Source organism: Carassius carassius, chromosome 40 (assembly GCF_963082965.1).
Source record: "Carassius carassius chromosome 40, fCarCar2.1, whole genome shotgun sequence".
NCBI lineage: Eukaryota > Metazoa > Chordata > Actinopteri > Cypriniformes > Cyprinidae > Carassius > Carassius carassius.
The window spans coordinates 21,908,194-21,920,825 of record NC_081794.1 but is presented as its reverse complement, the minus strand read 5'-3'; the positions used below and the strand labels follow the sequence as shown (position 1 = coordinate 21,920,825).

The 12,632-nt window shown below is 35.4% G+C and overlaps 2 protein-coding genes across 2 annotated transcripts; one reads left to right on the top strand and one right to left on the bottom strand.

Moving 5' to 3' along the window:
• Positions 1 to 3,768: 3,768 nt before the first annotated feature.
• Positions 3,769 to 9,703, bottom strand: narf (nuclear prelamin A recognition factor). The gene is made up of 12 exons (XM_059532589.1): positions 9,321 to 9,703; positions 8,755 to 8,842; positions 8,551 to 8,616; positions 8,238 to 8,375; positions 8,010 to 8,142; positions 7,353 to 7,487; positions 6,242 to 6,360; positions 6,031 to 6,160; positions 5,714 to 5,786; positions 5,411 to 5,548; positions 5,105 to 5,262; positions 3,769 to 4,083 (listed from the first exon to the last, which is right to left on the bottom strand). Coding segments are annotated over exons 1-12 (1,431 nt in total). The 5' UTR covers positions 9,323 to 9,703; the 3' UTR covers positions 3,769 to 3,832.
• Positions 9,704 to 10,672: 969 nt separating this feature from the next.
• Positions 10,673 to 12,622, top strand: LOC132121800 (cytochrome b-245 chaperone 1 homolog). Its single transcript, XM_059531552.1, has 7 exons — positions 10,673 to 10,784; positions 11,080 to 11,167; positions 11,274 to 11,315; positions 11,426 to 11,499; positions 11,579 to 11,675; positions 11,754 to 11,898; positions 12,373 to 12,622. Exons 2-7 carry the CDS (start codon positions 11,080 to 11,082, stop codon positions 12,524 to 12,526), a joined length of 600 nt encoding a protein of 199 aa, XP_059387535.1. The 5' UTR covers positions 10,673 to 10,784; the 3' UTR covers positions 12,527 to 12,622.
• The last annotated feature ends 10 nt before the right edge of the window (positions 12,623 to 12,632 follow it).

The window sequence follows — 12,632 nt, the reverse complement described above, 5'->3', positions numbered from 1 at the left end:
ATTAGGTTATATTTTTGTTTGCACATGGTTAAAATATGTTTACTGTAGTGGTAACCAAGGAAATCTACAAATACTATAGTTAAACTATGTTCACCATGGTTCATTGTCATAAGGGACTGCCAGTAATAGGCTGTTGCATGCATAAAATGCAACCTTTTTATTCAGGGAGTGTATGATTTATATTAACAATAAAGAATAGAACATGAGCATTATGAACTTTTAACATTCAAATTTAAATAAATGTACTGTACAAACTAGGGTACAATTTCAACAGGTTTATTGTGAAAATTTATTTGTAATTTTGTATCTTTCTTGTCTTGTCTTCACCCCTTTGTCTAATGTAATGCAATATTGATTGTGAATGCTTCAATTCAAAGCGGTCTTGTAATACATTTTTAATTTCTTTTTTATGTAATGTAGAAATGTTAAATACTTTTTTTTTTTTTACATATAATGTAAAAAGGTTAGTACAAGTACCTTTTTATTTTTATAATTGTAATTTAGTTTTAGCTTTTAAAACCAGGTAAACATTTTAACATTTTTTTTAATGCTAGGCCTATTTATTAAGCCTGAATTTTACACTGTTTGTGCATTAAATAGGGAGACATTATTATAAAAAAATTATATTTCGTTCTAGAAGTCCTAAACTGTTTATCTATATCCATAATAGTTCTGTGATCAGTTCAGGATTGCATCAGGATGTAGTTGCAATTCCATGGCATGCTTCTGCATTCCAAGGATTAATAAAATGGTAACGTTTTGCCATATCATTTCCTAATACATCTCTTTTATGTGTAGACCTAGTCATTCATATCATTAAGCAACATCATTATAAACTAATTTGAATTAATGAGAAATATCTATACCAACACTAAAAGCTTTACCTTAAAGTAATTTCTCCTCACACTATAATCAAATCTGATTACTGTGGCAGCCTTTTGCTTTCATCCATTCAATAAAAAGATAAAGTTTTGCTGATTCACTTGCAGAGATTATCTGCCTGTCAACATACCTGAGCAGATTTATGAGAATCACACCCTAAATATTGTTACTGTTTAATCCCAAAAGGGATTCACTTTTGCAAGTGTCAAACTCAAATACACTAAATGCTCAAAGAACATCTCTGTGGCACTGTGCGATCATTTGCTTTTTAAATTCTTGTGTGAAGAGCAAGAGACTCCGTAGTAAAATCAAACCTCCTAATGGCTTCTCATGTGTCTGAATTCACTACACTGGTTAATGGCTCAAAATTGGAAGGGCACATGTTTGAGCAATAAGGCAAGATTGCTTCATTTGAGAAATTAGATTTACCCTAATGTTACAAGTTCTTCTACTTATTTCTAATATTGTTTTTTTTTTTTTTTACTCTTAATAGTTTCAGGTTCTATCCTTTTTTACATCTCTTGTTGCTGCCCTTCTAATTGTTCATTACTCTGGGATACTATATTTTTGTTCTTTCATTAAAAAGAAGTTTAGGTACTTTATCAAACAAAAATCTATATTAGCATCATACTAGTAATATAAATATATCAAGAAGAAAATCAGTTTACCACTCAGACCACATCTTTTATCGCAATTAAGGGTGGTGCTACAGCACATAAGGTGACAAGTGTGATTAATTTTATGACATAGAAATATGTTGTGACAGAGCAGCCAGTTGCAACACAAGCTCACACAGTTGTAACCGCTCACAAACAGGTTACTTATTGCAGCAAAAGATACAGTCGTGGCCAAAAGTTTTGAGAATTACATAAATATTAGTTTTCAAAAAATTTGCTGCTAAACAGCTTTTAGATCTTTGTTTCAGTTGTTTCTGTGATGTACTGAAATATAATTACAAGCACTTCATACGTTTCAAAGGCTTTTATCGACAATTACATGACATTTATGCAAAGAGTCAGTATTGCAGTGTTGGCCCTTCTTTTTCAGGACCTCTGCAATTCGACTGGGCATGCTCTCAACCAACTTCTGGGCCAAATCCTGACTGATAGCAACCCATTCTTTCATAATCACTTCTTGGAGTTTGTCAGAATTAGTGGGTTTCTGTTTGTCCACCCGCCTCTTGAGGATTGACCACAAGTTCTCAATGGGATTAAGATCTGGGGAGTTGCCAGGCCATGGACCCAAAATTTCAACATTCTTTTAACATGTCAAGTCTGCCATTCTAACCCAATCAGCCTGACATAATGATCTCCAGCCTTGTGCTCTTCAACATTCTCACCTGAGTTAACAAGACGATTACTGAAATGATCTCAGCAGGTCCTTTAATGACAGCAATGAAATGCAGTGGAAAGGTTTTTTTTTGGGATTAAGTTAATTTTCATAGCAAAGAAGGACTATGCAATTCATCTGATCACTCTTCATAACATTCTGGAGTATATGCAAATTGCTATTATAAAAACTTAAGCAGCAACTTTTCCAATTTCCAATATTTATGTAATTCTCAAAACTTTTGGTCACGACTGTACATACTGGGCACACTGTGAGGGATTTGAGGCCCCAACTGCTAGCATCAATAAATCCATATGCAGTGGTGCATTCTGCCATCTAGTGTCTCATTAGAAAACTCCAACAAAAAGCAAGCCAATAATCTGACCACTCAATACAGAAAAGTTGGTGTTCATGTCAGTAGAAGACATTTACAAACACACAATTGGCTCTAAACAGGTCCAGATGGAATCTGTGGAAACATCTAATGTATTTTCTGTGCTGTAATACTACTTTTTTGATGTGTGAAAGCATAATCAAATTAGTCAAAATATATTTAATTAAATAAGTGAGAATCACAGGATATGTAAAGACACTAGAATATAGTAGAGTGTGTAAGTGCATGGTTCTAACAACTAATTTCTTAATGCATCGGAGCAAAATGACAACCACTGGCAGGTTTGTTAAAATTACTCCATGGACTTGTGAAAATAGCAGCATTTTTAGTGATATGATTTTACACTAAGTGCAGATAGCTATAGATTCTATTAACTATGTTAAAACAGCAAGATTTTCTGCTATTTATACTACTTATTGCAAATAGTGGCAATTATCTGCACCTCAGTATTATAGTACATCATAAAACACTATATAATAATGCAATAATAACGCATTGAGTGTAAATTATAATTTGTATTCAAATTATTAAATGGATGACACCTTAGTGGGACAATAAAGGAACTACTTATTGGGACTACACCTACCCTAACCCTACCCGATACTTTATCTTCAACTTATATTTTTTTCCATTAATTGCTAATGAAAATAAATGCCTTTCTGTTGTGATATGAGATTTGAAAAAGTAGAAAAAAAATTGGTAAAAGGCAGATCCTTATAACATGTTTGTGGGAGAAGCCTCAGCCAGCAAGGAGGCTATTTGCACTTAGTGTAAATAGACACTCCCATTCTTTAATTCACTGTGCCAGTATGTATTAGTTTCACACTTTCAATGCCATCAATATTTCTTACAATGCGTATTAACAGGGTCCAGTAATTAATATCAATAATAGCCAGAGTTTTTTGCTTTGTTATTGTTATTGTCCTTTTAATAACACTTTTTTAATGTGATGGCTGGTTGCCCAACCATGCATGACATCATTAGGTGTAATGTGAGTGAATGTTCCAGAAAACTAGTTAACGAATGCAAATTTTCGCATTACTAAAGCAGAATCTGATTCACTGGAAAGAATAGGAGGCCTGTTTGGTCCTCTGTTCAACTTTTCTTTTACTGCAGACACACTGCAGTCCGTGTGATCCCAAGATGGCATCAAACAGTCAGTCTTGATTGGTGCTTTTAATGCCAGACTTGGTTTCTGATATACGGGAACGCATCAGTGACTTCAGATCACCACTGAATATCAGAATTTAGTATCTGAGAGGGCGGCTGCGTGCTGTTCTTGTACTGAGTGTGGAGGCACTGCTGCGCATGTGGGGAGTCGTGGCCGTCCAGCCAGTCCTGGTAGAGGCGCTGGACCTCTGGATTGGTGTCAGGTAGACGGACAGGTAAGCTGCTATAGTGCTCTTCCATTCGCTGGACCAATGTTCGGTCAGGACGACTTCCCTCTCCCTCAGCTTGTCCTCGCCCACTTAAACAGCCTGAAAGTCAAAAAGAAGAAATGTATTAATTTATGTTTTATCACCATGTCACCAACAATTGCTATATTCATGGCAACATTCACAGTATCATTTCAATACATTTACAATAAATTACATCATTTATAAATTACAAACATTTTCTTAAGAGGCAAAGAAGAAACATTTATAAATGTACAAATCATTTATAATAGTTATATATTTGAAACATTAATCATTAACTTGATATTTGAGATTTAATATAACAAATGTAATCATATCTAATATTTAATGATGGCTTTTGAGCCATTTATTGCTTACAAAAAAACGATATTTATAGCCACTAAAATAGTAGTGCAAAACAAGAAAAATCATTTAAAAAAGTACAATACATTATTTGTATTTTATAAATTACAGTGAATTACACTGGAAAATGTAATCAAATGGAGAAGTTATTTTAAACTGTAATATTATAATATTACTGTATTTTTGATCAAATGAAAGCAGCCTTGGTGAGCATTAGAGACTTCTTTTAAAAACAGATAAAAACAATTATGACCCCAAATATTGACTATATTTCTATATTAACAATATTCTAGGTCTCGCAAATTGAAAACACCCTGAAATTTTTATGACCATGCAAACCCTATAATAATAATAATAATAATAAGTTCAAGCTTATTTGTATAAATTACCTTTTAAAAGTTATTATAATTAATTTAATATTTGTAAAATTCTATATATATAGCTGTTTTCAAAATGGTAATAATAAATATTTTTGAGTAGCAAATCAGAATATTAGAACGATTTCCTAAGGATCATGTGACTGGAATAATGATGCTAAAAATTCAGCTTTAAAGTCACAGGAAAAAATGATATTTAAAAATATATTCAAATAGAAAACAGTTATTTTAAACAGTAAAATATTTCAACATTTTACTGTTTTTGCTGTACTTTTAGATCAAATGAATGCAGAATTAATGCAGAAGAGACTTCTTTTTAAAAAAACATGAAAAAGCTTCCTGTTGAAAAAAGTATTGCACACCTCCAGGGCAGGAAAGCACCTCTACAAGCTGGTAAGGCACTTTCCCGTTTCTCATTCTGTGCACTAAAGTCTGAATGTTCCGGAAGCCATAAACTGCAGCAAACTGCAGCAGAGTCTCTCCATCACGCTCTAGCGCCACCTCCTGGAAGTCTCGATTCCTAGCAGAAACAAGACAGCTGTTTAGAAAATCAATGAAAGGATATATTATGATTATTATTTAGCATGGACTACATATTCATATCTTGTAAATAATACAGAGAATCCGTATAGATGATCCATTTACAGTCATCAAACACTGTTTCTCACCTGAGTGTCTTGTACACAATCTCTTGGACGTCTAGCCCAAACAGCTCTTTGGCTGCATGTCTGAAAATATGCTCCAGGAAGCCTTCGGATCCACGACCTTCATGTCTGGTCATACCTGGGTCAGCGGTCTCACCAAATCTAAAACAAACACACACACACACACATTTCAGGATTGTTTGCCTCTTATTTTCAACAGTATAACAGTTCAGCAAGACTCAGATTGCCTTTTCTTTAATAGGATAAATGCAAAGACCTATAAAATCGTTATTCTAATTCCAATATAATGTTGTTAATTTAACTTACACATGATCCAAAGGAGCAGAGTCCACTTCCTCTACAGTAACTTTGCTTTGCTCCATTAAGTGGAGAATCTCTCCTAAACAAAAACCAGCTATTTAGTGTCATTTCAGGAGTACAAAGATCACAAAAACACCCTTTATGAAACCTGTGCAACCTGTTTCTACACATTAACATACAATAGACCTCGATCATTTCCAAGAAGGAAAGACAGTCAAGGGAAGTATTATATAAGGAGAAATAAATCTAATTTTACTTGTTGCTTGTTAATAATTGATCTGAAAAGGTAACAGAAGTAGCCCAGTATCTCCTCGCAGTCGTACCTGACGTAAGGACACAGTCGACATCTCTGGTGTCTAGGATGCTTTTGTAGAATTCCTCTCTTACAGCTTCAAGCTTCTTATCAAAGCAGGGAGCCACCACCACATGGAAAATCTGATCTGGAGTCAGCTTCTACAAAGACAACACAGATTCAGTTCCTCATTCTGTCACTATTAATAAGAGATGGACCAGTAAGCCCTAGACAGCTCTCACCTGTTGTCTGGCAAAAAAGTCTTTGACCAAGGAGCCCATGATCTGTTGAGGTGATTTGGCGGTGCAGATGTGTGGTGTGACCAGGCTCCCAAGAACACGCTCTGCATAGCGAATCCATCCTGCACAAAAACACACACAGTTACACATTTAATCTCTGTATGTTAACTACATACAGCAACTTGTGACAATAGTACGCAGTATTGACTACCATTTTATCTGACGACACTGAACTGATATTCTCATACCAGAAAGACTATTTGTTTAGTCATTTTTTATTTTACTATTTTTTTAGAAAAATAAGTGACCAGCATTCAGAGCTATGACAAGATGAAACATAGTTTGAGATTTATTTATATTGACCAAGATGCAAGCTCTGACAATAACTCATAACTATGAACTAATCAAATCATGACAATATTACTGTATCTTGAACCCGTTTATACAACTACTACTGATCAATTCATTGCGTCCAAGCTGAATAAAAGTGTTCATTTCGTTTATATAAGAAAATGTTGCTTTTAAGCAAGTCACAAAGCCCTGGCTTGTTTCAGGAGAACTCTCACTGAACCAAACATACTGTAAGTCACATTGGATAAACACATCTGGTTAGTGAGGAAATAATTATCATTCGTGATAAAAATGAAATAATGGCCACTGAAAGTGAAGTAGTAAGTTGTTAAAAGGGCAGGAAGGGTGTGTAAGGCAGCTTACACTCATTTATCTCACAGCTGCAGAATGCTATGGCTATCTAACACAGTCCCACCCATTCACACACAATCCACATTTACAAACTGCACCACATTTGGCTCTTATCTACATTTAGAGACAAAATGTTTGAAAAACACAAAGGTTTGAGGTTCACTCAAAGGTGCTGCTTATTTGAGTCACAAGACGATGTCAGTTGGCAACCACTTCACCTATAATTTTCAAGAGTTTTACAAAGATATGAAGATCCAATCTTTTCTTGCATTCAAAGCTGAAAGCATAAGCACATTAGCTGTCACAAATTAGCTTATAAAAATGCAATGCTGTGACTTACTTGCACATTGCCACTTTGATCCCTTTATATATAGTGTGTGTCAGAGATGTAAATGAGTTTAAGTGGTTATACCTGGACAAGAGGATGTGAACATCGGCATGGCATTAGAATCATGATGTTTGCGACGGTAACGCTGAACAAACTCTCTCTGGCTTTCCAAAATGCTAAAACTTGCAGCTACTGTAGTGTCAAAGACATAATGTATCCCTGAAGAAAGAGATGAAAGAAGCCTTAATACAACATGAAAGAACTCACGTACCACTTACCAGGGTTACTGTTGTTAAATGAAACTATTAAAAACATTTGTTAATTGAAATCTATCTAAAATTAAAAAAAATGTAAACATTAGATGGAAAAACTGAAACTAAAAATAAGACATTTTTTGCCTTGGAGATTAACTGAAATACTAATTTTTAAATACTAAAATTACCCGCTGTAAATAAACTACAAATGAAATGAAAAGGAAATGTAAAAAATAAATATAATGACAAAAATCACATACAATTACTAAACTATAATGTAAATAATAAAATGAAAGCCAATACAAAATAATAATAAAAACTATAGTACCATGTAAAAAAAAAACACTGGAATAACACTTGTGTACAAATATTTAGGACAGTTTTTAGCTTAGTCATATTGCACATGGCAGATGTTTACTATAGTATTTAATTAAGGATGTTGGCAAACTGACACTGACTTCAAAGCAAATGTGGCGTCCAGACGTACCCACACTCTTCAGGAAGCCACAGAGTTTCTTTGCAGCTGCTGGAACATCCAGCTGAAATTTAATAGCAAAAAAAGGCAGCGACTGGGGACACACAGACACCACCAGAATTTTGTGCTTCGAAGTGTCACATTTCTGAAAAAACAACACAAAAATAACAACGTGAGATACATCCACACCGACCATCTTTTCAAAGTCTGGCATTTTTTTTCAGGCTTACACTACACTACCTTATTGAGGGCAAGCACATGGTTGATCTCTTCCAGATTTTGCTGAGAGATTCTCTGGCCTTCGTCCTCTGATACGCAGCCGTCACAGGACAGACATGCGCTCAACAACACCTGCTGAACTGAGGTAGACTCTTTCACCTGAGAAAAAGCATGTATCAAATTATCAACATTCACACGTCCTAAATAAATTTGTTCATTCATCCTCCCCCAGACCAAACACAAACAAAACAAAAGATGCAAACCACAGTTTATCAGATGAGTGCAACTCACTGAATGTGTCTGACACATATCATGAATAAAAAATGAGAAATACCTCTCCAGGGGCAACACCTTTCTCCTGTAGTGAGTTTATACCTTCCTCACTCTGTTTCTTGTTGCACTAAGAGTGGCATTGAGGGGGAAATAAACAGTAATTAGTGACTAGAGAAATCATTAGAACAGCCTCTAATTCAGATAGAAACCAAAACTTGCATTTAGGTCAGACATACATCAGTATTAAATTAAATTGATTTATTACCTGTTTAGTGCAATTCTCACACTTTTCTTTTTTCCGTCCAATACTGACTTCAGACATTGTATGAGGAGCTCCTGAAATGTTCAGTGCCCTGTGAAAACTTTTCACTGAAAAGATAATAAAACCTTCTCTCAGCATCTTTCTGTATTTATAGAGCATTGTGGACGTTATATGACACCAAAAACACATATTAAACCTTAAGTGCGGGGTTAGAATTACAGAGTTATTGTTACAAAAACACCGTTATTAACCTCAAGCATTCATCCAAGCTCAAATTTAAGGGAAATATGATAATTTCTAGGTTCCCATGATATACTCTTTTCAGTTTCACCTGATTACTGTTTTGAGGATATCACAAGCTTTTGTACATAATCACGGGTTAAGCGGTTGGATTACATTCATTTCTCAACGTGATAGGTTAATAATAACATCATCAAAAGCTCGAAGGACCTCGATTTTCTTAGATAACCGTGACATTTACTTAACCACCTGTCCCATAACCTAACGTTACCGAGTGCTAAAATAAAGCACAAACTACAATCAAAAATAAAATAGGCCACCCAACTCACATAAAAATCACATGGAGCCCTTATTGTTCAGGGGGAAACCCAGGAGTCGAAGCAGCAGTAGGTCTTTACAACAAGGAACTTCTCCTAATGACAGTTGAAAGCGCGAGCTGGTCATCAGAAAACAGCGCACTGCGGTCATATAACACTGATGTTCATCCAGTCATCCGTTTCATAACTCTGACTAATCCGAATGGGACACATTTGCCATAGAAGGATCTCTGCTCGATTTGACTCCGGTGTATCCGACTCCATTGTCCTTAAGCGATGTCCGATTCGTGAATTACCCGTCTTTTTGAGTCGGATCTTTTAAATGATTCAGTTGAATCGTTATCGAGTCACCGACTCACTGAACCAAGCAGTTCTCTGTCAGACATGTTCGATTCATAAAGATTGAACATATCTGATTCATGATTAGGCGGATTAAACGCCATTGCCGTACGTTAACGTTCGACTCAAATCATGGCTGCAACTTAATGAACTTGGACATAATAAATGTACAATTACAATTTAATAGAAAATGTGCCTACATTACGTAATATGCCACACCGGAATGTCAGGAGGGATTACGTGATAGCACGAATACGTCATGACGTAAAGGTACCTCTGAAATGTTCATTCGGTTCATAGAACCGAACTGTTTGAAAGAACCGATTCGCGAGAATGACTCCTTGCCTGGATGGACACGCATGCGTGAATGAGCAACAATGCTTGCCTTTACTGTAAAAACTCTTGTACTTTTTATCCATGAAGTTGAACATTATATTAATCTGATTTCTGGCTCGAACAACAAAAAGGCTGTTAAAACTATCAACATATGGTCCTCCTTCACTTTGTAATGACTTGTAAGCTTCCCCTGGATATTTTATTTGATTTTCTGTTTACCTTTGTGTTATTTGTATGTTATGTATATTATGGCTAATCACATGTGATTTGTACCTTTTTTGGAATAAAAAAAAAATACTGCAAAACTCATTTATTCATCGTAAATAAGAATATTTTGACATAGTTTAGTTATGCCATATATGACATTTTAACAAGGGCATTGCATATATTACTAAAACGCTTTTGGATTTATAGACATTTCAATCCAGCATAACGGTTAGTGCAGTCTCCAAATAATCACGAGCTTGCTATATTCACGCAGATATGTCAGATTATTCGCGAGCCACGATTTAAGGTCTTTTAGATTTTTTTAGAAGTAGTTCGCAATCGATCAGAAAGGAGGCGTTATAATCTATGGTTATAATGTATAGGGCGGGCTCCTTTAATAGATGCTGTCCAATCAGAACGGAAACCGCTGAGCGGAAGTCAACATCATTCGAAGGAGGGCTCGTGTGTGTTGTTGCGAACTACTCATTTTATTTCCTTAATCCGTTTTCTATTGCAAATTTCCAACATTTAGATTTGATCTGTTTCGAAAATAATTATATTTAATTGTTTAGAAGAGGAACGCGATTTATTACGGTAAGTATGATGTCAGATGCTTTCACGTGCTGTCAGTTTATGGCAGGACATCTGTGGTCACATTAATGAGGGTGTTGTCCTTGTGCTATTTCAAGAGTATACGAAACTGCTCAGGTTTATTATGATTATATACAGTGTGCTGTTCATAAAACACCTTTTGTGATATTAAAGGTGAGCTTTCCTTTGCTGCCAGTATTCTGACATATTATGATAAGTACAGGGATGCTACACACATTACTGGAAATCTCTAAATAGATCTTTTAAGTGTTCCAAAATATTTGAAATGTATTTACAGATGGGGTATATGGTCGTAGAGAAACACACATCTGATCTTCTCCATCTGAAGAGGTCTCCTGGGATCAGATCGTGGTCCCTCCTTGTTGGTATGAGATCATTTGTAAAGAGAGACATTGGTGACTAGAAGTGTGGAGTCTACCATGTGCAACATACCATATCTTTGAATGTCTTCCTACTTCCTCTTTTTTACAGGTATTGCTTCAGTTGGACTGGCAGCAGCCTATTACAGCGCTGGTGAGAAATGCTTCCTGAATTTCAAAAAAAACCCTGGAAGTGAATGAAACAATAAGAGGAAGTGTTTTTGTGATTCGTGTTGCTCACTTTGCTTTGGTCTTTTGTTGTAGACAGCGTGTTATGGAAGATGTTCTATGTGACGGGCTGCTTTTTTGTGGCTCTACAGAATATGGAGGAATGGGAGGTGGGAGACATTTTACACACGCTGCATCTGTTGTGGATGTACTCCGCTGTCTTAACAGTCTGTTTCGGTTTGTATTTAGGAGGCAGTATTTGATAAATCCAAGAACGAGATCGAATTAAAGACGTTTAGTCTCTATACCATGATATTGACTTTGTGGAAAAGAGGGCATGAGAGAGGTGAGTTTTGTGTTATATGTTGCTATTTATTTTGCACTGTATGATTGCTCAACTGAAATGTTGTTCTCTCTGGCTCAGTGGTGTTAGATCTGCAGCACCTGCGGGACGTGAGTGTTCAGGAGGAGAGGGTGAGGTATTTGGGGAAGGGTTACCTGTTGGTGCTACGTCTGGCAACGGGTTTCTCTCACCCTCTTACACAAAGTGCCACGCTGGGCTCACGCAGGTATTTAAAGCTCAGTTTGCAGTCCTGTGATTGTGTAAAAAACACAAAAAAATACATTTCTCACCATTCATAATAATAATAATAATAATAATAAGAAGAACCATTATTAAAATTGATCACTAAATCAGTATAACCTGTTAGCCTGGTTAAAATGATTTCAGATAAAGACTGGTGGATTGGCGGCTGAATAAATAACTATTTATAATATATTAAAATAGATAAGTTGTTTTAAATTTGATAAATAGCAATATAACAACTATTTTTTTATTTACAAAAAACAACCCTTTTTTATAATAAAGTAAGCACTTTTCAGGGTACCCAAAGAAGCTTTACAAGAGATAAAACCGTAAAAGCAATTTAATAAATGAATCATTCCAAAGTATTTTTACGCCATTCTTTTTTTTATTTATTTTTTTGCAATGTGACTATTTGCTGGAAAGATAAGTATATTATTACCATTTTTTTTATATTCAGTGATGTGGAGGCACTTGCTGCACTTCTGAAGCACTTCTTGGGTCTTGAAGAGTTACAGCGACGCTTGATAGCAGAAGATTATCCTGAGGATGATGACATTGAAGATCTGGGATTGGGCGATAGCAGTGATTCAAAAGATGAAGATGAACATTAAAAAACCTGGAAAATACACTTTACGTGAAGCCTTACATGAAACAACCAAACATTCCAGTCTTACAAACATCCTGATGACAATCTCAAAGCGGCATTACCAGATGACA